Consider the following 25914-nt stretch of genomic DNA (forward strand, 5'->3'; position numbering starts at 1 on the left):
TGGAACTTGTTTGCTTTTCAGAAAAATAAAGGCATTAAACAACATCCGGAATGTACTCATTTTTGGCTTTAGTAATTTCACTTTGTAACAGATGTATCTGAGTACCTTCTGCACATGTAGTACCGTATTTTGGTGTCAGACCTTCATTTTATTTTTCATTTTTTTTAAACCAGCGTTAAACTTCGAGAATAATCAACGCCACCTTTCATGACCCAGTAATGATACATGTGTTTGATGCCAAGGGTAATTGTAGGAATTTCTGCCTCATAGGCCTACCCTCTGAAAGCTTGGGGCCACCCTTCCCTAGCAGGACCCCACTGCAGTGAAGGTGCTGGTGGCCGCGGGTGGAGGCTTGCTTCAGCTGAGAATTGCATCTTTTTTTTTTTTTTAAGATTTTATTTTTAAGTAATCTCTGCACCTAAGGTGGGGCTTGAACTCAACCCGAAGATCAAGAATCACATGCTCTTCTGACCGAGCCAGCCAGGTGCTCTGGGATTGCATCTTCTGGTGCATGAACTGTTTGCTCCCTAACTATCTTTCTCTGGGAGTTTGAAAGGAAACAAAATACCCTGTTTTCATCTCTAATTTGTGATTGAGTGGCACATTATACTTGAAATTAAGAACTCTTTACTATGTTAGAACAGTAAAATGAATATAAAATGGGTTTGAAATGCTTACATCCGTAGTGAGATTTAATATATAGCTATTTTTGATAAATTCTCAAGTATTAAGAAAAGTGCAGTTTTAAAAATTATTCATAATACCAGGACCATTCAGTTTTCCCCAGTTGTGTCAGTGTTTTTAGTTTGTTTGAAGCAGAGCTCGCACAGCGGCAGCTAGCTGATAATGTCCCTTCGGCCTGTTTTCATCCTGTGACTGCCCCTCCCTGTCCCTTTTCTTCCTCACGTGTTCTTGGGTGGCTGGTTGTGGTCAGGTTTCCCTGTGTTGAATTTTGCCCTTTGCACCAAAAGTGTTCTGCCGTCTGCATCTCCTGTGACGTGGTGATAGATCCGGCCGGTTGACCACCTTCTGGCCTGGCCTTTGAGCACAAGGCCCTGCTGAGGCCGTGGTGTGTGCCCTCACCAGGAGGCACGCGTCTTCGTGGCTCCGGGCCTGTGCTGCTCAGTGCCTGGACTTAGTCCTCGCAGGTTGTGAAATGACATTACTCGTTTGTTCTGCCTTGAGTAGCTGAAATATGTCGGTAGATGGAAACTGCCCTTCGTTCATTATTTGGTCACCCTAAGGGGCAGTTCAGATAGGAAGAAGAGGATACGTTCTCTTTCTCTGTGCTCAATAATGAGATGGTTCTGTAGCCACTCCCAAAGTGACAGGTGACTGTTTCAAGTAGTGTTACCAACTTGTGAACTTCAGCACACGTGGTACATTTCAGTCCCTCACAGGATTCTTACAGATGCCAATCCTGAGCCACTTGTGGCTGGTGGAGCCTCTTTAGTGGGCTCCTTTGTCCTTTGACGTGACCTGCACTCTTCCCTTCCTTGCTTTCTGGTACCGTGAGGTGTTCCAGATTTGTTCTAAACTTCTTTGCCCCAGGCCTGGCGTTGGCTCTTCTCCGAGCAGCTCTGGTTCCCTTTTGTAGAAAATGGTGTCTTGAGACCACCATCTGGGCACCGGGGACAGGCACTGCTAGGCCTTTTGGGTGGACAGACAGGCAAATACGCTTTTTAAGGGACAATATCAGCAGTTCACACTGATGTTTATTTCAAATTGAGTATTACTTGATTTTTACTTCGTTGGTTTATATTGGTATCGCTTTTCTCTAATGCTGCAAACCTTGGTTCCCAGCAATGTTAGCATCATTATATATTTGTTTTATCCTATAAAATATATGTGGTGGTTTTAAAATAACAAAACCAACATACTACCAACGTGATTACTGAAAACAGTTTGGGATTTTCTTGTTGTTCTTAGAGTTCTTTTTTGTCCTTAGAGTATGTATCCCTAGGGATGTTTTGCCTAATTAAGTTTTAAAGTCACCTGAGCCAGTTCCCCAGTGTGCCAGCCACCTGGTTGCCAGTTATACTCATTTTTTATTTGAATTTTAAGGAATAGCTTCTTTTAAAATTTTGTCGAAGGTTTAGAAAATATTTTCGTGTTTCCAGATCAAAATTAAATACTTTCAGAAATCAAGCTTCTGTTGCTGATCTTTGTGCACTGTTTCTTTTTTCCTCCGTAGGTAACATACCTATTTTTATTTTTTTTTAATTTTTTTAATTTTTTATTTTATTTTATTTTTTTAACGTTTATTTATTATTGAGAGAGAGAGATACACACACAGAGCATGAGCAGGGGAGGGGCAGAGAGAGGGGAAGACACAGAATCCGAAGCAGGCTCCAGGCTCCGACACAGAGCCTGGACGCGGGGCTCGAACTCACAAACTGTGAGATCATGACCTGAGCCGAAGTCGGTCGCTCAACCACCTGAGCCCCAACATATCTATTTTTAATGTAAGTGTGTGTGTGCACACAGCCCTCTTTCTTAGACACTGGCAACATACAGCTTTTCTCCCTCTTGTTTCCTGTTTTGTTTTGTTTTTTTAAACTTAACAGCCTGTCGTGAGGCTCACGCCGTAGCAGTGTATAGGGATCCGCCTCACTGTCTTTTGTGCAGCAGCATAGTATTCCCTCATGTTCAGTGTATTATAGAAAAAATCTAATTTTTAAAAATATGTTGGCTTTCTTCTGTGTATACATGTCATCAATTTTGCTCTTTATCCAATTGCCGATTTCTTGGTGATTTGGGGACCTTGCAAGCACGCTGCTTGTCAGTGCCTGATTTTCCTTACATGTAAAAATATGTGAGGTTTGGACTAGAAACTCAAGATGGGTTATTTTAGCGGGGAGACCGCAGATAAATAAACCAAATCTGAGAGCATCTCCCTAGCAACAGAACATATACCCTGGTCCTGGCTGGCCCAGGTGATGGAGCGCGAGACTCAGATCTCGGGGTTGTGGGTTTGAGCCCACGCTGGGTGTGGAGATTAGGTAAAAAAAATAGAATCTTAAAAAAAAAAAAAAAAAAGAACGCCTTTCCTGTATTCACAGAGGTGGTGGTGACGGGCAGTCAGATCAGGAAATCTGACTTACTGAAACCAGTAAGTGGATGTTGGAATCAGGGAGGTGAGCACAGTTCCACCGGGGCAGCCGGCTCGGTGGTGGTGGCACACTCCTCGGGGTGGGACGGGCTGCAGTGTCGCAGGCAGAGATGTGTCAAACAGGAACGGGAAGGGCCGAGAGTGACAAGTTCCGTGTTGGCCGCGTGGATGACGAGGGGCCTGGGTAACGTGACAAACGGCGGGAGGTGGTCTGGGAGCTCAGAAAGCGTGGTGCCGTGGTGCCCAGGGAGAGGCCCCTTGGTGCACATCTGCTGGGTGAGGCGTGCGTGGGGGTGCCGTGGCCCGGCGTGGGGGTGTGCGGGAGAGAAGACCGTCCACATCAGCACCTGCGCGGCTCCCACCTTTCCACCACAGGTGAAGGTGGTGGGGGGTCCGCCAGAGGGGTTGGGAAGGGGCACTGAGATCAGAGCCAGTGCTTTCGCAATCTCATGCTTTATTGTGAAAGTTGATTTAAATACCCTAATCCACTCCATGTGGCCACGTCTTCTGTTTTTCACTCGTATTTCCAAGTGAAGTCGATGCTCCAGGGGGATGGATCTTCTCACACACACACAGCTGCTTCTGCCTCCAGTCCAAGCACGGCCTCCGGGCAGCATCCACCTGGATGTGGCTCTTTGTGGCTTGTCTGTCGAGTGGACTGAGGCCTCAGCCTGTCTCTCTCCTTCTGTCCAGATGGCAGGACTCTGGCCCTGGTCCAGGAGAGACACAGCATCTTCACACTGTCAGGGTTGAATGAGCGCTTTAAAGAAAAATCCCTAAATCAAGGGATATTGGCAGTGCTGGGCCTCAGATAGCTATTGTTTTCCTAAAGGATTTAAGACCAAGTTTTATGCTGTGGGTTAATCAGGTTCTTCTCCGGCTGTGAGCCCGTGGCTGGCTGGCTGTCCAGTCCACGTCGCCTCACCCCAGTCTCTGTTTCTGTCTCCTGAGTGGGGCTTTTACATACGTGATTACGATCTGCACGTTTGTCTGGATGAGAACCTAGTCTCCCCTGGTCTTTACTTTGCCGGTGTGGCAGCCACAGGCCCTCTCCCTGCTGTAGAGCATCTGGTATCAGGTGTCATGAAAAAAGTCCCTGCTGAAATGTTCGCATAAATATGGATTATTGGAAAGCTTTTTTTTTTTTTTTTTTTTTTTTTAATCAACAGGGCACACCTGTCTATTTCTGGTTTTCTCTCTTCTCTCTGTATTGGCATTGCTTAGATGATACTCTTAATTTCCCTGCTGGGCTTGATGCTGAGCTCATCTGCCTCCATCTATGTTGTGTTTAGTACTTTCTTGCTGGCAGGGGCCATTTTCTTTGTTTATCTGATGCTTCCCTTTTTTGGTTTTCCCCGGGCTTTCCAGTTCTTGGAACACCCTTTTGTCAGCAGATGTGCTTTGGTTTCCAGTTTCCGATCTCCAAGTAAGATGTAGCTCAACTGAAATCACAAGTAGGGAGCATAAGTCATTAGAGTGGGGAGGCATAGAGGAAAGGCAGAGGGATCCAGTCCAGCTCTGGCTGCATTTCGAAGTGTGGATATGCCTCAGCTGTGAGAGAGGGGCTTCCTGAGTAGCTGGCCAGAAACTAAAACTTCACGAAGTGATTTTCTCAAATAGAGGTTCTTGCATTTAGGTAACAGTTTGGCCCCCGAATATGATACGTTCGCGCCTACACACGTAGCAGACCGTAAATAATGTGGTCGTAGAGCAGTGGTTCTGCTCGGAGGACCCTGCGGAGTGGCAACTCTAGAACCAAGAACACCAGGCGCTGCGGCAGGCCCTGGTCCCTGGCCCGGCCCGGGCTGCCACCCCCGAGGTCGCTGCCTCCCGGTGGTTTCTGTCTAGGCCCCTCTGCAGCTCCCTAGAGCGCACAGACCCCCGCTGGCGCCATCTCTTAGGCACCTAACCTCCCTTCTGATGGTTTCCGTTGCACTCTCTTTGCTTTGTGTCTGTCTATCATTACTGTTCAGCACATACTCTTTATGTGCGTGGAAGCAAACATCCTCTTCCCACACTCGAGGCTAAAAAGATGAGGTGTTGGCCGTGGTCCCAAGGTTTGCCTCACTTGCTTGGTGCGGAGTGCTGACCAGAGGCACGTGTGTCCACTCTGGGTGTTGTAACCTCCGAGCTGCTTCCCCACATTGGACTGTTGAATGTCAGTCCACAAGTGCCCAAGAGTTGTCTCCACCACCTCTGGGTTTGTGTTTGTGTGTGTGTGTGTGTGTGTGTGTGTGTGTGTGTGTGTGTTTAATTAGACAGCAAGTGCATACACAGAGGGGAGGGGCAGAGAGAGAGACAGAGAGAGAGAGAGAGAGAGAGAGAGAGAGAGAGAGAGAGAGGGGAGAGAGGGAGAGTCCCAAGTGGGCTCCACACTCAGCGAGGAGTGGGATCACGCTGGGATCCCGTGGGATCCTGGGATCACGACCTGAGCCAAAATCAAGAGTTGGACACTCAACCGACTGAGCCACCCCGGCACCCCACCTCAAGCACCTCTTTAATGTATTTGACTTGAGTGTACATCGTTTTTGTCGGAGGTTTCCACGCTCACACGTTTTGGAAGGTTCCAAAGATGTGACTGGACTAACGTTGCCACTTCTGGTGCTCTGCCTACATGCGAAGCACATGGTGGGATTCTTGGCCCATCTATAGCTTGGTGCGGATGCCCAGGTGTAGTTGCAGGTCAGAAATTGCCATCGTGGGTAGAAAAAGTTCGCATTTTAACCTCAAATGTCTGTAGGAACTTTCTTTTACAATGGCTTTTAGTTTGAGGGCCTTTCAACATGGTGTGAACCCTTGTAGCCATACTTGTAGTAGGTACTGTTCGGTCTGGGATCAGAAATGGCCGACTCCGGGGGAGGCCCATTTACCACACACGCTGGCACTCGGTATGGTACGCGTCCACGTCGGCAGTTGTCCTCTGGCCAGTTACTTCTTATTTCACTGTATTTATTTGAAATATTACTCAAGTTAGTTTTTCAGTGCCTTCTATATCCTTACTCTTCTTAACTTTTAATTTTTTTATTAAGATACATATAATGATATGAAATTCTTTGGATCTAAATATGGACAGAATTGTAGTACGTCACGTTCAAATGTGTTAGCCATTTTTTAATGATGCTACTGCTATTGTTTTTCTGTTGCAGTTGTTGAGAGAGTGCTTATTATATTCTAGTATGTTACACTTTTTAATCAAAAATTCAGCATTTAAACCATTTAAAGTACAGTTCAGTGGTTTTTAATATATTCACAATGTTATAAACTATTACCACTATCTAATTCCAGAATATTTTCATTCATCCCCAAAAGAAACTCCTAGTGTAACCACTAAGAAGTTTCTGTCCAGGAGCACCTGGGTGGCTCAGTCAGTTAAGCATCCAACTTCGGCTCAGGTCATGATCTCACGGCTTATGAGTTCGAGCCCCGTGTTGGGCTCTGTGCTGACAGCTCAGAGCCTGGAACCTGCTTCAGATTCTATGTCTCCCTCTCTCTCTGCCCCTCCCCCACTCGTGCTCTGTTTCTCTCTGTCTCTCTCCCTCTCTCTCTTTCTCTCTCTCTCTCTCTCTCTCTCTCTCTCTCTCTCAGAAATAAACATCAAGAAAAATACCTTTAAAAAAAAAACAAAACAAAGAAGCTACTGTCCATTATTCTCCCTTTGCCCCAGCCCCTGGTAATCACTAATTTCCTTTGTTTCTGATTTCTGTTATATAGCACAGTGTTTTCAGGATTCACTCATATTGTAGCATGTATCCGTATATCACTCCTTTTTATGATGAAATAATAGTACATATATGGATATACCACATTTTATTTAGCTGATCTCTTGCTGGGCACCTTGGGCTATTAATACTTTTTGTCTATTATGAATTTTGCTCCTTTGAGCATATGTTTACAAGTCTTTGTGTAAACATCTGTTTTCAATTCTCTTGGTTATATACATCAGAGAATATCTGGGTCATATGGGAACTGTTAACTTTATGAGGAACTGACTGTTTGGTACAGTGACAGTGCCATATTACGTTCCTTCCAGCAGCGTATGAGGGTTCCAGTTTCCTCATATCCTCACCAACACTTGGAATTTTCCATTATCTTTTATTATAGCCATCCTAGTGGCTGTGTCTCATGATGGTTAGGTTTTTTTGAACATTAAGTTAAAAAAATTTTTTGAATGCTTATTTATTATTTTTGAGAGACAGAAAGAGACAGAGGGTGAGCAGGGGAGCAGCAGAGAGAGAGGGAGACACAGAATCCGAAGCAGGCCTCAGGCTCCGAGCTGTCAGCACAGAGCCCGACGCGGGGCTCGAACCCATGAACTGGGAGATCATGACCTGAGCCGAAATCAAGAATTGGACGCTCGGCCCACTGAATGACCCAGGCACCCCAAAGTTAGACATTTTAAAGTGAGCAATTCAGTGCTGCTTCGTACATCCACAGTGTTGTGTGTCCACAACCTGTACATGGTTCCAAGCATTTTCATTCCCTAAAAGGAAACCCCATACCCATTAAGCAGGTAGAGTCCTCATTACTCTTCCCCAACCCCTGCCAATGACCAGTCTGCTCTGTGTCTGCGTGGACTCATCTATTCTATATATTCCCTATAAATGGTATCATACAATATGTGCTCTTTTGTTTTGACATCTCTCACTGAGCGTAATGTTTTCCAGATTCATCCATGTTTTAGCCTGTACCATTGCTTCATTTCTTTTTATGGCTAAACAGTACTCCATTGTGTGAAGATACCACATGTTGTTTATCCATTCGTCTGTTGATGGACATCTTGGTTGTTTCCACCTTTTGGATATTGGGAATAGTGCTACTGCGCGCGTGCGTGTATATATGTCTGAGTACCTGTTTTCAGTTCTTTTGGGTATATGTGTAAGAGTGGAATTATGGGGTCCTATGGCAATTCGATGTGTAACTGCCCCAGGAACCACCAGATTGTTTTCCACAGCAGCTAAACCATTTTATGTTTGCACCAAAGTGTATAAATGTTTGAATTTCTCCACATCCTCACCAATGCTTGTTATTTTTCCTTTTTAAAAGAATTCTAGCCATCCTGGTTGGTATGAAGTGGTAATTCATGGTGGCTTTGGTTTGTGTTTTCCTAATGACTAAAGATGTTGAGCACCTTTTTGTATACTTGTTGGCTATTTCTATATCTTCCTTGGAGAAATGTTTCTTCATATTCTTCGCACATTCTTAAATTGGGTTGTTTCTCTTTTTGTTGTTGACTTGTAAGGGTTCTGTATATATTTGGGATATTAGACCATTATTAGATATGTAATTGGCAGATGTTTTCCCATTTTGTTGTCTTTTCACATTCTTGGTAACATCCTTTTATGTAATACAGGTTTTCAAACTTGGTGAAGTCCATTTTATCTACTTTTTCTTTTGTTGCTTATGCTTTTGGTGTCATATCTAAGAAGTCTTTGCCAAATTCGAGATTATGAATATTTGCCCCAATATTTTTTCTAAGAATTTTAGGTGTTAGCTATTACGTTTTAGTTGGTAATCCCATTTGATCCTAGTTTGTGTATATGGAATGATGTGAGGGTCTAATAAGTCCATTCTTCTGCCAGTGTTACCCAGTTGTCCCAGAGACTTTTTTTTTTTTTTTTTTTTTTTAACCACTAAATGGTCTTGCTATCCTTGTCAAAAATCATTTAGCCATAGATGTATGGGTTTGTTTCTGGACTCTGAGTTGTATTCCATTAGTCTATATGTGCGTTTTTATGCCACTATTACACTGTTAGGATTACTGTGGTTTTGTAGTAGGTTTTGAAGTCATAAGTTTGAGAAGTGTGAGTCTCCCAACTTTGTTTTTCTCTTTCAGGATTGTCTTGGTTCTTTGTGGTCCCCTGTAATTGCATATGAATTTGAGGATCAGAGTTTTTCATTTCTGTCAGAGAAAGGCCATTAGAGTTTTGATAAGGATTACATTGCATCCGTAGATCACTTAGGGTAGAGTTCTCCAGAGAAACAGAACCTCTGTGTGTGTGTGTGTGTGTGTGTGTGTGTGTGTGTGTGTGTGTAGAAAGAGGTATTTATTACAAGGAATTGGCTCTCACAATTATGGAGGCAAGCACGTCCCAAGATCTGCAGAGTGAGTTGGCAAGGTGGATACCCAGGAGAACCAGTGGCTTAGTTCCAGCCTGAGTCTGCAGGCCTGAAACCACGAGAGCCAGGAATGTAGTTCCTGTCCAAAGGCCAGCAGGCTCAAAATCCAGGAAGAGCTGTGATATTTTAGTTTAAGTCCAAAAACGGGGAAAAAAGCCCATGTCTCCTTTTGAAGGCAGTCAGGTAGAAAGACTCCTTACTTGGAGGAGAATCAGGCTTTTTGTTCTGTTCAGTCCTTTGACTGAATGGATGACGCCCCTTCATACTGGGGAGGGCAATCTGCTTTATTCACTGTACCAATTTAAATGTTAATCTCATCCAGCACCCTTACAGAAGCACCTAGAATAATATTTGACCAAATATCTAGGTACCCCATGGTCCAGTCCAGTTAACACATAAAATTAACCACAGGTAGTATTGCCACTTGTAACAATATTAAGTCTGCTAATTCATGTATATAGACTTGTTTTGCAAGTAACAAACGTCTCGCTGTTTAATTGCATCTTTCATTTCTTTCAGCAATTGTTTTGTAGTTTTCAGTGAACAAGTCTCTCACCTCCTTGCTTTAATTTATTCCTAGGTATCTTATTCTTTTGGATGCTATTGTAAATGGAACTGCTTTTTAAATTTCCTTTTTGGATTGTTTATTACTATTCTACAGACACACAACTGTTGCTTCTGTGTTAATCCTGTACCCTGCAACTTTGATGAATTCATTTATTAACTCTAGTTGTTGTGAATTTTTTGGGATTTTCTATGTATAAGATCATGTAATCTGTTAATGGAAATAGTTTTATTTCTTTCTTATTTGGATGCCTTTTACTTCTTTTTCTTGCTCTGTCGAGAACTGCCAGTATGAGGTTGAAAAGCAGTGGTGAAAGCATACATCCTTCCATTCTTCCTGCTCTGAGGGCAAAAGCTTTCAGTTCTTCACCATTAAGTGTGACTTTTTCTTAGGTACCCTTTATCTTGTTGAGGCAGTTCCCTTTTATTCCTAGTTCTCCGGCAAGAGTTTTTATAATGAAAGGGTGTTAGATTTGTCAGAAGTTTTTTCTACCTCGATTGAGATGATTGTGTTTTTCCTCCCTTGTTTTATTAATATGGTTTATTGCATTTATTGATTTTCTTACATTGAACCACTCTTGCCTTCCTGGGATAAATCCCACTAGGTCTTGGTATATAATACCTTTAATATGCTGTTGGATTCAATTTGCTAGTATTTTGTTGAGAGTCTCCCTCATTTTTTAAGAGTAGTTTTGCTAGATACAGAATTCTTAGTTAATTTTTTTTCACACTCCATTGAATATGTCATGCATTTTCTGTCCTCCATGACTTCTGATGAGATGCCAGCTGTTACATTGAGGAAATCCTTTTATGTGGAGTAGCTTGTCTCTTGCTGCTTTCAGAATTTTGTTTCTCCACAGTTTGATCATAATGTATATTAGTGTGAGTCTCTTTCAGTTTATCCTTCATGGAATTTGTTGAGGTTCCTGGATGTACAGATTAATATTTTTCATCAAATAGGGGAAGTTTATGTCCACTGTCTCTTCAGATATTCTTTCCATCCCTTTCTCTCCCTCTTCTCCTTTCTGGAACTCCCATAAGGTGTATGTTGGTGTGATTGATGATGCCCCACAGGCGTTTAAAGCTCTGTTCACTTTTCTTTTTTGTATTTTCCTTCTGTAACTTAGCCTGGATAAACTCAGTTGACTCATCTTCAGGTTCTCCAGTCCTTTCTCTTGCCTGCTATGTTCTGCCGTTGAGCCCCTGTTGTGAATTTTTGTTTCAGTTGTTGTGCTTTCCAACTCCAGAATTTCTGTTTGGTTCTTCTTAAAAATTTATCTTTATTGATAATTCTCTATTTTGTGAGCTATTGTTCTGATGGTTTCTTTGAGTTCTTGGCACATGGTTTCCTTGGTCTCTTTGAACACATGTACACACTGATTTAAAGTCTTTGTGAGTCTAGTGTGTCTGGGTTTCCTCCTGGACCGCTTCTGTTTCTTGTTTTTTCCCCTGTTATGGGCCATACTTCCTTGTTTCTTTGCATGCTTTGTAATCTTTCCCTGAAAATTGGAAATTTTTCGTATTATAATGTGGCAGATCTGGAAATGAGATTCTTCCCTTTCCCCAGGATATGTTGTTGTTGCTTGTGCAATGACTTTTTGAGCTAAGTCTGTAAAGTGTATATTCTTTATCGTGTGTGGTCGTTGAAGTCCTTGTTCCATTAGCGTAGGAGTCAACTAGTGATTGGACAGAGGTTTCCGTAAGTGCCTGGAACAAAAATTATCTCCCAGTCTTCTCAGATGGGGTCTTTGTGAGTTTTGTTGGGGTGTGCTTTCAACATTTCAGCTGGGCAGTTGACAACTCTTACTTACCATTCACTTCCTCTGTGCAGAACTTGAAGGTCAGCCAGAGGCTTAAAGCCTTCTCAGGCCTTCTTGAGCGTGCACGCAGCCCCCAGCATTTGTGTGACCTTCTAGATTCCCAGAAACACATTGGAGCTTATCAGGGCCCTTTTCCCATAACTTTTCTTTTCAACATTTTGGTTAATCTCTTGTTTGCCTTGATTGTTATTGATTGTCCCGGGCAGTGGTTGTTAATGAATTTGCCTCTAAACATTTTCAGTAATCACCACCCCCTCCCCCTACAGTAACCACCTTAGCATTGGGAGAGTTCTGTTTATTGAGGTAAAGTCAGATGCTTTGAGCTGGTCTTCTAGGTAAGTAAAACCACCAAAATTCTTTGCATATAAGGTCTGTTCTTCTCCCACTATCCCCCCACCTCCTGCCAGATATCTGACCAGCAATTGCAGGCTGTTAGAATCCAGGCCACTGTCCTGGGACATGGATTCAGGAGAGGAAAAAATGCCACTGAGCTCACTGTTCTTACCAAGATTCAGCTGGTTTCTCATGCTTAAGTGTTCCTCTGATTATTACAAGCTTTTGGTTAGTTTCTAAGGTTCCAAACAGTTGTCCTTGATGGATTTTGCCAGTTTTTTTCTTTTATTGAAGGATGGATTTTTGGAGTTTCTTACTCAGCTGTTTTCACTGACATTGCTCACTGTTTTGTTTTTAACATTGTGACCAACTTTGAGTTTGCCAAATTTATGTACACCACACCTGATTCAGAAAGGATTTAAGATGCCTTATGGAGGTAAGCAAGATAAAAGATAAATTATTTTTTTTAATTTTTCTAATGTTTATTCTTTTTATTTTATTTTATTTTATTATTTTATTTTTTTAACGTTTATTTATTTTTGAGACAGAGAGAGACAGAGCATGAACGGGGGAGGGTCAGAGAGAGAGGGAGACACAGAATCTGAAACAGGCTCCAGGCTCTGAGCTGTCAGCACAGAGCCTGACGCGGGGCTCGAACTCACAGACCGCAAGACATGACCTGAGCCGAAGTCGGACATCCAACCGACTGAGCCACCCAGGCGCCCCTCTAATGTTTATTCTTGAGGAGAGAGAGAGACAGAGTGAGATCAGGGGAGGGGCAGAGAGAGAGGGGGACACAGAATCTGAAGCAGGCTCCAGGCTCCATGCTGTCAGCACAGAGCCCTACGTGGGGCTTGAACTCACGAACTGTGAGATCATGACCTGAGCTGAAGTCGGATGCTCAACCGAGCCACCCAGGCGCTCCAAAGATAAATTGTTTTTAATATTTGTTTTGTGCCTGTTGGTTAGAGGGCATTCTGGTAAAAATGGTACCCTCCCATGTTGCTATTGGCAACTTTTGTTTCCGTTGGTGATCAGGTAGTGTCTACCCCCCTGGTACATAGCTTGAAGGGACCTGAAGCAGAGTCACCTCAGTGGTTTCTCCATCTGCATGACTTTGTGTGGGGTCTCAAGGTGATCACATTACTGTCCAATTTTAGGAATGCTCATTATTCTCCCTCCACCTCTGAATTGATTGTGAAAAACTGCCTCCAATGGTGATTTTCCTAAATCCAAACTCCCTTTTCCTTGGGACATAATAGGTGGGTATTTGTCTTATTTAAAGACTTAAAGGCATCGTCCCTATTGTCCTAGTTGTTTTAGAAAGTGGTCAGGTGATTCTCACACTTTAAATCAGAACTGACTTTTCATAGTGACAGTTGATGGCTAGCAGAGTTTGGGATCATGAGTAAACCTGAGAGTGTTCATCCGTCCACCAGTCCTGGCACGTGTTGAGGTGTCGTGCTCCTGCTTTCTTTGGGCCAGCTAAGGCCCCCATTGGCCATCTCATTGATACAGAGGGTCATGGGCCTCCCCACTGGGCCCTGCTCGGGGTTCGTGTCATTTCTGACTTGAATAACTCTTGTTTAGGAAAACTTTCCCTTGAGCAGTTGTGAGTGTGTTTGACCTACTGGCTTATTTGCTAGTTTTATTTGAACAGAATATTCTTCTTTTGAAAATGACTTTATAATAGAGTTGAAGCTGCTTTTTTCTCTTTCAGTTTAATATATACTGTAGTGCCTTTTTCATCAGCATCACCTGTGAGATAATCTGAATATTTTTAAAAGGCCAAGATATGGGCAAATTTGAATACATGAAAATTAAGAACTTCTCTTCATTGAAAGATATAAATAACATGAAAGCCATCCACAAACTGGGGAAAGACATGTATATATAACTAACAAAGGATTACTAGTCGGAATATGTGAATAATCCCCACACATCAGTACTAAAAAGGATAGTGGCCCAATTAAAAAATGGCAGAGACACCATCAAGCATTTCACAGAAGGAAAAACATAAGTGGCCCACGAATGTATGAAAGATGCTAAACCTTTTTAATCGTTAGAGTAAGAAAAAAGAGACCATTATACCTGCTAGGTTGGCAGAACCTAAGAGGTCTGATTCCCAGAGTTGGTGAGGATGTGGATTAATAGAAGTGTTTACACTGCTTTGCTTTGGAGAGCAGTTGGGCCCTCGCTTGTAAACTGGCCACGAATACAACCTGCAAATCAGCAGTTCCTCTGCGTTCTAGGCGCCCAGTCCAGGAGAGGGATTGGCAGGCTCTTTCTGTGAAGGGCAAGTTGGTAAGTATTCTAAGCTTTGTGGATCTTTAGGTTTCATTTGTTTGTTCAACTCTTTAAAAATCTGAAATGCATTCTTGGCTCAAGGAAGTAGGCAATAGCAACAGTAACCTAACAAAAACAGCCTACTGGCTAGATTTAACCCACAGGCTATAGTTTGCTAACCTCCGATCCCCTGATCTAGAGCACGTACCCTAGAGAAACTTATGCAGGGTTCCGTAACAGATGTGCCAGAATATTCAGAGCACATTTCTCATGATAGCAAAGACTGGCAACTGTGATACAAAAACGGATATGTCAGTTGTAGAATACTATACAGCCATGAAAATGAATGAAACATAACTCCTGCACAGAGCAGACAAGGGTGAGAACTTACAGTGCTGACGGCAGAAGACTACATATGGTATGGTATCACTCTGTGAAATTAAAAACAGGCAAAAGTATATTGTTTAAGAAGAAGGTACCTACCCAGGTGGCTCAGTCGGTTGAGTGTCCGACTTTGACTCAGGTCACGATCTCACACTTAGTGAGTTTGAGCTCTGCTTTGGGCTCTGCCCTGACAGCTTGGAACCTGGAGCCTGGAGCCTGCAGCCTGCTTCAGATTCTGTCTCTCCCTTTCTCTCTGCCCCTCCCCTGCTTGTGCTTGCTCTCTCTCTCCCTCAAAAAGAAATAAATATTTTTTTTAAAAAAAGAAGAAGAATATATATGATAGCAAGAGGATTATAGATAGAAAGTTGAGGCTGACATTTACTTCTGGAGAGAGTCAGGAGGATGGCTGAGGAAGGAGCACATGGGTAGGTGGTGACTGTTAAGTAGGCGGTGGATTCGGGAGGTCTGTTTTGTTGTTGTTGTTGTTGTATTCTTGCCTTGCCTGTGTATTGCACACAATCTTCTTAAAAAACTTTTTTAAGTAGGCTCTGTGCCCAACATGGGGCTCGAACTCACAACCCTGAGATTAAGATGCATGCTCTACCCACTGAGCCAGCTAAGCACCCCCACATATGATCTTTTTTTTTTTTTTTTATGTGTCAAATATCATCTAATACATTTATTTGAAAGGCAGGAAGGATACCAGCCAGGGAGGTCGTAGAACCCACCCACCACCCACTACCCTCCCTTCAACAGTACTTTGTGTGCCAGAGCTGTGCCAAGTTGCTCACCTGGGAGAGAGGGCGGTGGATGTCTAAGCAGCTCTGGGGTGGTAACTGCCAGTGCAGCCCTGAAGAGCCAGAAAGAGAATGCCCAGGAGGAGGCCTTCCTTGTCCGGTAGCAGTAGTGGGGTTGCTGGCACTGAGTGCCCCGTTGAAAGGCCTGGCACTCGTGTCAGAAATCAGTTGCCCCCAAACATGAGGGTTTGTTTCTGAACTTTCAGCACTCTCTCATCTATACGTACGTCTAGTGCCGATTCCACAGTGTCCTGAATAATTTGTAGTAAGTTTTGAAACATGGAAGCGTGCATCTTCGAGCTCTGTTCTTTGTCGAAATTGTTTTGTCTATTCTGGCTCCCTTGAATTTCCATCTGATTTTTAGGTTCAGCTTATTAATTTCTTCTAAAAGAGCCAGCTAGGATTTTAATAGAGGTTGGGATGCATTTGATCAGCTTGAGTAGTGTCACTGTCTCAGCAGTGTGGAGACTTCCAGCCCATGAACATGGGATGCCTTCCCATTTATTCAGATCTTTGCTGTCTTTCAAAAGTGTTTTCTAATTTTCAGTATAGGTATCTTGCCCTCCTTCAGTTGACATTTGTCCCTGAATATTTTATTCTTTTTGATGCTATTATGAATGGATTGTTTTCTTAACTTCATTTTTGGATTGTTCACTACAGTGCATAGGAATACGAGGGGCACCTGGGTGGCTCAGTCGGTTAAGTGTCTGTCTCTTGATTTCAGCTCAGGTTGTCATCTCATGGTTTGTGAGTTTGAGTTACACGCCAGGCTACATGCTGATAGTGCGAGCCTGCTTGGGATTCTCTCCCTCTTCCTCTCTCTCTCCCCCACCCATGCACGCTCACTTGCTCTCTCTCTCAAAATAGATAAACTTTAAAAAATAAAAAAAATAAAATGGGCTTTTATATATTGATCTTTTATTCTGCAGCTTTGCTAAATAAGTTTATTAGTTTAACTCATTTTTAGTTGATTCCCTAAGTGAGTTGTATATATAAGGTTATGTCCTCTGAAAACAGAAATAGTTTTTCTTCATCCTTTCCAATCTGGATGCCTTTTCTTTCTTTCTTTTCCTTTTCTTTTCTGTGCTTTTCTTTTCTCTCCTCTCCTCTCCTCTCCTCTCCTCTCCTCTCCTCTCCTCTCCTCTCCTCTCCTCTCCTCTCCTCTCCTCTCCTCTCCTCTCCTCCTCCCCTCCCCTCCCCTCCCCTCCCCTCCTCTCCTCTCCTCTCCTCTCCTCTCCTCAACTGCTGAGAAGGGGCTTTTTAAACCAGGCTTGGGGGCCATCTCCTCTCCTCTCCTCTCCTCTCCTCTCCTCTCCTCTCCTCTCCTCTCCTCTCCTCTCCTCTCCCCTCCCCTCCCCTCCCCTCCCCTCCCCTCCCCTCCCCTCCCCTTCCCTCCCCCCTTCCCTCCCCTCCCCTCCCCTCTACAACTGCTGAGAAGGGGCTTTTTAAACCAGGCTTGCGGGCTATCTAAGTAAGATGAGGAAAACAGCCCAATCCTTGTCAGACCCCCTGACCGCTGTTGGCGGGAGGACATGTCTTCTCTGTATGCAGACGGATGTGACATACAGTATTACAGTGACTCCTGATAGTACTATGACAGTTAGGGGTAGTGTCTGCTTTTCAGGTGAAGAGAAGAAGTGGGGCCCTGAGGATAAACGCTGTGCCCAAGGATCCACCGCAGCGAAGGACACCGGCCAGCCTTACCACCCAGGCCACTCAGTGCCAGATGTCCTGGCTGTCTGGCTCCGCCCCAGAGCCCCTAACACCAGGTTCCCCTCCATGACCACCTGCCTGTGCTGTGTCTCCTGCTGCTCCTTCTTGTTCTCTTCTGTTGGAATTGAAATGATGCCACCAGTCCAATTCATGAAGCCCAGATCTCCCCAAAACCGGGGTGATCTCTCTGTCTTTTGAAGATCTGCAGCCCTTTGTAACTCCTGGGTGGTGTTTCTTCATGTCCGCTGTTTGTTGGCCCTGGAGCGCCCACATCCTTGTGACTCCCCGAAAACTCTCTAAGGGCAGGGACGTTCTCATCCCTGTGTCCCTGACGTGTGAGGAACAGAGCTGTTGTGGGTATGTTGTGTTTATGAAATAAAATGTGGTTAGTTTGGCCAGCCTTTGCAGAGTCGCTCCTGGAGAAGGGTGTTCCTACCACGTGGAAGGGCAGTGGGTGTGCCCCCCGGCATTCGCGGGCTGGGAGCCCCGGAGTTTGTACAACCGTGTGGCCAGCAGCACTCTCCAGAAAACGCTGCTGAGGCCAGAGTAAAGTGGGAAGCGTCAGCATTTGAGTGAAATGGGCTGTGGTTCTCTGAAATGATACCTGTTTGCTAGTTTAGTGAATATTGGAGGGAATCTGTCATGTGCAACCTTTTACAAGTGTTTGGCGTGATTACGGTCCTGTGAGTTACACATCACCTCTGACCCGGCAGTTCTGTCGCTGTAAGCTTTCCCAAACGTGCGAAGATAGGTGTTCAAGAATGTTCACTGCAGATTGCTCGCAATCGCAAAGCACCAGCACCAGCCTCACTGTCCATTAGTAGAAGTGGCTGTATAAACTGTGGTGAAGCGTCCAGCGGAGTGCTGTACGCAGCCCTTCAGGGTAGTGACGTAGATCTGTATATGCTGATGGGGAAAAACGGTCAGAACGCGGCGCTGCTTTCGAAAGGAAGCTGCTGATCAACTTGCATGTGCAACACAGTTTGTGTGGAGGGAAAAAGAAAGGCGGGTTTTCTTTATGTGCATTTGCCGTTCCCGGATGTCTGTACGCCCTCCCAGAACCCCAGAAGGGAGTGTCTGCCTCTGGGTCGTCGAGGTCAGGGGGTCTGGTACTTGCTTTTCACACTTCACTCCCCCGTATTGGTTGCTTGCTGTCTTCTCTGAGGGCATGTACTGCTACGGTATAAGTGAAAATCTCACGGTGCTCCCTCGTACGTCTGGTTCAGGGGCGCCTGGGTGGCCCAGTCAGTCGAGCATCTGACCCTTGGTTTTGGCTCAGGCCACGATCTCACGGTTCATGAGTCCGAGCCCCGCATCGGGCTCTGTGCTGACAGCACAGAGCCTGCTTGGGATTCTTTCTGTCTCTCTCTCTTTCTCCCCACCCCTCCCCTGCTCGCTCACACTCTCTCTCTCTCTCTCTCTCTCTCTCTCTCTCAAATAAACATTAAAACATTTAAAAAAAGAATAAAGTGTCTGGTTCAGTGGGTTGTTGTGTATTCACAGAGCCGTGCACCCATCCCCACCGTCCGGTTCCTGAACACCTCCGTTACCCCAGCAGGAAACCCCGTGCCCATCAGTACATGCTCCCCCTCCCTCAGCGCTGGCAGTCATGAATCTGCTTTCTGTCTCAGTGGATTGGCCTATTGTGGACATTACACGTTTAGACCATTGTCTTATGCTTCTTTTTCTTCCCTTATGAATACAAGGCACAGGAGGTCTCTGGCTCCTGCAGTGTAAGCACCGCGGGGCATCTTTCCCTCCTTCCCAAAGGCTCATTCTCCAGCTCGCAGCCTAGATCAGGAATGGGCCATGCATGGGACGAGATGCAGGGATGCTGGGTAGGATTGTCAGAGGCCCACAGTGGCCCATCGCAGACAGAGATGCCCACGCCGACACCCTGCGTTACAGGTGAGTCCCGACAGGCCTGCCGGCTGTGGGCTGCCCTCTGCCCTTCGGGACAGGGCTGCTGTGATGTTTCTTTGATGTGCCTGGATACGTTCTGCATATCTGTTCACTTCTCTTCGATGGCCTACAAAAACCAAAGATCCCAGACTGTATACTTGCTTATACAGACTATGACATGTTGTAGGTAAATGGACATCATTTAGCATTAGTTTGATCCAAAGTGAATTGTCTCTCAGGCTCGAAATAGGAAATTCACCTTTAAAGAATCAAGTATTTCTCATTACAGACTGTTTATTGAACACATAGCTTCCTAAGCACTATTGGCTAAGATACCAGAGTCACAAATTGTTTATAAGCCAAGAAGGAGTTTTCAAGGCTAGAATCTCCAAGACCGTATCCAAAAGCTGAGGAGTTTTCTTTTCCTGGAAGAGTCGGTTGTCATAGAAACACAGCTTGGTACTAATGGCTCACACCTCACCTTTCCCTCCGTGATTAGCTCAGCAGATGTGTACCGGGTGCCTTCTGCCCATCAGACACTCTTCTAGGTACCTGGCATTTTCCGTCAACAAACCCCGTGTGTCCGGGAGCTCAGGCTCTGCCGCAGGAGAGACACTGTAAGCGATGAGCATGCGGTGTCGGAGGGTGGGAAGTGCTGTGGAGAAAGTACAGACAGGGCAAGAGGGGTCGGGCGAGTGGGGCTGGCGGAGCTGAGCCCCCTGGAGAAGGTGGGGAGGTGCGGTCCGCGGGAACGGGGGCGGGGGTCAACCTAGAGCATCTGCAGAAGCAAGGGCCTGAGGTGGGGAGTGGGAGAGGTCACCAGCCGTCGCAGGTGGCAGCGGATCGGCTCCTGGGCAACCATCATCTCTGACGGGCAGACCGAGCCCCAGGCACCTCCCGCTTAGCGTCTTCATGAACAGGATTCTGATCAACAAATTCGTGAGCAAAGGGCTGCTGGCCTTTTGAGGTCATTTTAAAATCTTTGTTGTTGTTGTTTTCATAAATAGATGGATTTCACAGGAGGCTCCTACACTTCGCCACAGTGATGTTCTATTTTATTAAAACTAGCCCGAGTGTGGCTAGAACACTAATTCATTTACCTGTCAGATGTTAGGCTGCTGGCATTGCATATGTCCCGGGTTGTGAAACGTTCATTCTTCCAGCCCCACACGAGGCCAGAACAAGGCTCCGGGGAGTGGGCTCCCCACCCGCACCCTGCGGCCCGGCATGAGGGCTCGTTCCAGCAAACCCGGGGTGCACTGGGGGCCCCCACACTGGCTCGTGGCGGCCTGGCACTGAGGAGAGAGGGGAAGGCGATGGGGGACAGGCCCCGGGGCCTTGTAAGTAGAAGGAATTTGGCCCTTATTTTTGTAAATAGCAGAAATAAATGGATTGAGCAAGAACACGGTGTCGTTTTGAGAGATCTGGTGAGGTTTTTTTGGATTTTTAAAAGGTTTATTTATTTTGAGAGGGAGAGAGCATGAGCTGGAAGAGAGAGAGAGAGAGAGTGAGAGAGAGAGAGAGAGAGAGAGAGAGAGAGAGAATCCCAAGCAGGCTCTGCGCTGACTCCGGGCTCGATCCCATGAACTGTGAGATCATGACCTGAGCCAAAACTCCAGAGTCGGATGCTTAACTGACTGAGCCGCCAGGTGCCCCGACCTGGTGAGTCTTAAGGAAATTGCTCTGCAGGTTGGCCGGACGTGCTGCCATGCGCTTCAGCCGGTGGGTCCACGCACGCAGGGGTCTTGGTGGCTCATATCCAGGAAATGCTTCTTTTGCCTATTGACGGGAACTTGCAGGTGGGAACCCACCACACTTGCCACCTTGTGCGCTAGGAGAGCGTGTCCAGACAGGCACTGGAGACCCGTTCAGTCCCCATGTCCCCTCTGCCAGCTCCGCCCCCAGGCCCGGAAGGCCTGCATATCCACAGGGGGTGCAACCCTGAAGCTCCGGCGTGTGCAGTCGGGGGGCCGTGTTGGCGCAGGGCTGGTGAGGTGGGCCGGGCTGGTGGAAAGCAGGTGCCGGTCACGGTGCGCCCGGATCGGAGCATTGTGGGTGCCTCGTGGGGTCTGTGGGGTCTGCTCGGGGGGAAGAGCAGCATGAGGAGGCGGACAGTACCTGCTGCTGCTGGAGGGGCGGCGCTGTTCCCAGCACAGGCTCCACGGCGATGGCAGGCCACGCCTGAGTCACGCCCCGGGACTGTCCTCGGCAGTGAGGCTAACCGAGAAGTAAGATCGGCTGGGGATGGCTGTTGCTTTGGCCAGGATGTCGGACTGACACCTACACGTTTAAGTTACAGCACAGCAAAGCGTTACCTGTATTTCAGAGAACCTTTAGAGACACAACTGATGCCTTCAGAAGCCTTTTGAACGGTCATGTTAGCAGTAACGGTGGGTGGAGTGGGAAGGAGAGAGGCACGCTTGCTCAAGCTCGTTCCCGTCACGCGTTCGAGTCGGGAGGGTCCCTGTGAGGTAGGTGACCTGGAGAAGCCCCCTCGGCTCTCAGGCACTTCCCCGTTTCCAAAGCCACGTTTCTCACTTCGTGCGCCGGACGACGTGACACGTTTTACTAAGTGCTGTTGCTTTTCCGCAGAATCTCTCCTTCCTGACATGGAGTCAAGTAAAAAGATGGAATCCCCCGGCACACTGCAGACGAACCCGCCGCTGAAGCTGCACCCTGACCGCGGCGCCGGGACGTCCGTGTTCGTCCCCGAGCAAGGAGGTTACAAAGAAAGGTTTGTGAAGACCGTGGAGGACAAGTACAAGTGCGAGAAGTGCCGCCTGGTGCTGTGTAACCCGAAGCAGACGGAGTGCGGACACCGGTTCTGTGAGACCTGCATGGCGGCCCTGCTGAGGTGGGTCCTGCTGCCCGTGTCGGCCCTCGCCGCGTCGTGGGCTTCTCCGGTCTCTCCCCCGCCCCCTTCTTCACTTCCCCAAACAGTAAACTCTGTGAAGGTTAAAAGCTCTGGAGAAACCCAGATAAAATTCTCAGAGCCCGGCCGGCCATCATCCAGGGAAAGCCAAGAGGACGTCGTGCTTGGGTCTTCCAAGGCTTCTGTGACGCGCGGCCTGGACTACCCAGCCCCGTCCCCCAGACTGCCGTCTCCTCTCCCCACACGCGCCTCTCAGCAGTCACTGCCGCACCTGCCACCTTCCTCGTGGCACTCGCCACGCTGGCCCCGGTGCCCCGATACCCCCCCGCCCCCCCGCCCGCGTTGCTGAGTTTTGCTCCAGAAGCTCACGGCTCCGTACAGGACGCACACCCATCAGCAAAGGCCGAAGGAGCCCTCAGAGTGCAGGTGCTCGGGGTGGGGGGCAGAGACCGAGGACGGGGCCAGCAGACGGGAACCTAGCTGGGAACCCAGTGTGCCCACACTCAGCCAGCAAGTGTAAGCAAAGCACGCGTGAGCCCTCGGAAGCCCTTGTCAATGTCGGTGCCGTTTTGGAATCACTCAGGGAATCTGGGGAGGCGGGCTGGAGTTCTACAGCACAAATAACTTTGTCCAAGAAAGCATTTTGGTTCGTCCCCCGGTATTTTCTGGTCATCGTGCTGGGCACCGGGGGTCATGGCAGGATGCTCTCGGACTTGGTCTCTGCTGCCAGGGCACAGGGGCCTGGCAAGTCTGCCCACTTCTCTCTTCCTGATTCACCACTGAGGGCAGGGCCCTTGAGCGTCACACAGCAGGCAGCCTCCCTCCCTGTCCTCCTCCTCCCGGGCACTTCCGGCCGTGGTCTTACCCACATACCGTGGACGGTGGACTCCGCTTCCCCTGCTTGTGGGGAAAACGGCTCTTGAGTCCAGCTTAGCGATGGCCGCGTAGACTCAGAGCACCTGATTTCTCTTAACGCAGACACCTGGACTGCAGCTCCGGGCCAGGGGGGAGGGCTGCTGGCCGTGGGGGGCAGGGGCTCCTGGGGCAGAGCATCCAGAGGGCTGTTCCTCTTCTGGTGTCCCTCCTTTTTCTGCTCCTGGCTCTCGTCCTGCTCCATGTTTCTGCGGGTGTCAAGGGATCCTATCCGGACGCTCCTCAGCTCTGGGTCTATGGACATAAAACGATTCATATGATTAAAGCGATTTAGCACAAGCTTCATATGAGTATAGTCTACATGAATGACCTTTACTTAAAAACACATTAAGTCTCCTATCAACACTCCGTTTTCCTGCCTGGCTTTCCAGGCTTGTGGAACCTCCCCACTCTGCCCACGGCCCCGGTACGTACTTGTCAACCCCGCCCCCTCCTTCCCGAAGCCTCCGCTGACTCCCTGTCTCGGGCAGGGGCCGTGGAAGTAAAGAGGGTCAGACTTAGTTTTATTTTTAATATCTAGGAGGTGGTTTCCAGACACACGACGCAGTTAGAATCAAGTCCAAAAATGGGCAGCGGGGGAGCAGTGGCTCGTGTCCTGCGTTTGGGGACGAGAAGGATGTAGTGGATGAACGGTTTTCATACACAGGGTCCGTTTCAGATTGTCGCACTGTTAACTGCAGACTTGCATTGGCTTTTCAGTGTGTCGTGAAGGAAGATAACATATGGAGAAAGTACTGGCTGTTTTCATAAAGCAAGACCGTTTGTAGGCCCTCCCAGTAAGCTGTGGATGCTCACACAGAAGAGCTCCTCCACGGAGAGCTAGTTTTGGTTTCTGAAAGAAAATTTCACTTTTAATTGAAAGGGGCTTTCCAAGTGGGACTGATCTAAGCCGTTCTGCTTAAAAACTTCCTTGTGAAAAATCACCGTCAAAAAAATGCAGCCCTTTTCTTCTGTGGCTTGATACTTGAAGCCAGTAGAGCATGGCATCCCGGAGCTCTGGCCGCCGGTCTGAACTCCGCACAGCATGCTTGGCCGTGATGCTGCCCGTGAGAACAGGACTTGCGCCCTGTCTAATGTCTTTGCCGTGTGTTCTCCCCTCAGCTCCTCCAGCCCAAAATGTACCGCGTGTCAAGAAGGCATCATCAAAGATAAGGTATCCTTGGGGGCTTAAGAAATTCTCGTGTCAGCTGCTCACGTAGTACTGTGCGTATAGTTTGCATCCAGGGCTCCGGGCACGGTGACCGTATCTCGGGGTGTCAGGGCGGTGCTGCAGGAGCCAGGCAGGAACTGTGTCACATGGGCACTGGACACACACAGCGGCTGCTCAGCCGGTGACCTTGGCCAGGTGCTTCACCCTCCGAACCTGTCTCCTCACCTGTGATGGTAGCGGCACCACCTCCTGAGACCCCGGGAGGTATAAGCGAAACACAGAGATGCACCTCTCGGGCCTTTGCCCCAGACAGCTGGGGTTCGGCTCCTAGAGCGCAGGTCTCGGCGCTCCGCGGGACTTGCTGTCTGCCTGCCCCCTGCGCATTATCTCCGAGTCCTTAGACGGATGCAGGATCTCAGCCCTGCCCTCCCCACGTGACTGTGTGTGCCAGCGAAAGCTCTCGACCTCAGTGCATGCTCTCAGAGGACTGAGCGGGGGCCTCCCACCAGCTTCCCTCCTGGGGCTCGGATCCCCACCACTGCGCCTCTGGTCATCTGCGCGTTGTCAGACCCTGCTAGGCACACTTTTGGTTTGAAACGACTCATTCTTAAAGTACTTAAAATATCAGTAAAAATGTGTGGTACTGATACTTTGATTGATGAACCTGACGATTTTTTAAATGTCGGTCATTAAATTGCACAGTAAAATTCTTGCTCTGGGGTTTTCCTGCCCAGAGCACTTTACATATTGGGTTTGTCGTCAGGGCGGCCCAGGTGAGTGCAGTGACGTGGGGATCCAGAGCTAGGGCCCCCAGCATAAGTCCCTGGACAGTTGAGAGACAGAACGGGCAAAATGTGCACGTACCTTGTGTTCCTCAGCGATTACTGGCTGCTCCGGATTGCAGTCAGCAAAAGGGAGGGGGCTGTTAGGAAAACACGTCCCTCAACTCTACCCCTTATCCTTGCAGGGTCACTAACTTGTGAACATGGATTGGACCAGGGTGATTGAGAGAAGAGGTTCAGAGTTACTAGCCCTAGTTTTCCGTGGCATTGATCTGGTTTTGTCGGAGCATCTTAAATGATGCCGACTGATGCCTTGGGTCCTCATGGGAGTGTGGGGTCCGGAGCCCGGGATCGGCCTCTGCGGTCACGGTGCGGCCTCAGGCTCCACATTCGTACCCTGGGACAGTGACAGTAAATAAGCCCAGCCCTAAGATTCTGTCCTTTTCACTGTTTTGATGTTTCCAACCTATGTTTTTTATCTGTAATGTTGAACTCAAATGACTTAGGGAACTTAATGCCACAAAAAAGAAACTTATTTCTTACTGGCTAAAAATACCTGTTTGGTGACTTTAGTGTGTTTTTTAAAAAGTCATGTTTATAAAGGATTAGATTTGACTCCAAATTACTTTATTTTTAACTCATAGCAGCTGTTGATTCTGTTTCTTTCCCTGTGGGTGAGAAAGGCCTGTTAAGATCCTTGTTTTGTTTACTGTTCTAGGACAGTAACATATAGAGGAGTTTCTTAGAAATGCCTGAAGACTAAGATGGTATAGACTATGTTACTAGAAGGAGGGAGGATGCTTATTTTCTAAAGGAAAAGTAAAATTGAAGGAAGGTTTTCATTTTCAAAGGGAAGCATTTTCGGGGCCCCTGGGTGGCTCAGTCAGTTAAGCACCCAACTTCAGCTCAGGTCATGATCTCATGGTTCGTGAGTTCAGGCCCCACATGGGGCTCTGTGCTAACAGCTCAGAACCTGGAGCCTCTTCAGATTCTGTGTCTCCCTGTGCCTGTGCTCCTCCCCTGCTCATGCTATGGTTGTCTCTCTCTCCTCCCTCCCTCCCTCCTTCTCTCTCTCTCTCTCTCTCTCTCTCAAAAATAAATAAATATTAAAGAATTTTTAAAAGGGGGAAACATTTTCATTACTGGATT

At 47.1% G+C, this 25914-nt stretch overlaps 1 protein-coding gene across 10 annotated transcripts in view; it reads left to right on the forward strand.

Moving 5' to 3' along the window:
• The window catches only part of TRAF3 (TNF receptor associated factor 3), a 132483-nt gene that overhangs the window by 76772 nt on the left and 29797 nt on the right, over positions 1 to 25914 (forward strand). For all 10 annotated transcript variants that reach the window (XM_042990631.1, XM_042990639.1, XM_042990630.1 and 7 more), the window contains 2 exons: positions 21621 to 21882; positions 23935 to 23986. In XM_042990631.1, the coding sequence (XP_042846565.1) occupies positions 21638 to 21882; positions 23935 to 23986 (297 nt within the window). In that variant the 5' untranslated portion in view covers positions 21621 to 21637. The remainder of the gene's footprint in view (positions 1 to 21620; positions 21883 to 23934; positions 23987 to 25914) is intronic.

The sequence above is a fragment of the Panthera tigris genome, chromosome B3, assembly GCF_018350195.1.
Source record: "Panthera tigris isolate Pti1 chromosome B3, P.tigris_Pti1_mat1.1, whole genome shotgun sequence".
Taxonomy (NCBI): domain Eukaryota; kingdom Metazoa; phylum Chordata; class Mammalia; order Carnivora; family Felidae; genus Panthera; species Panthera tigris.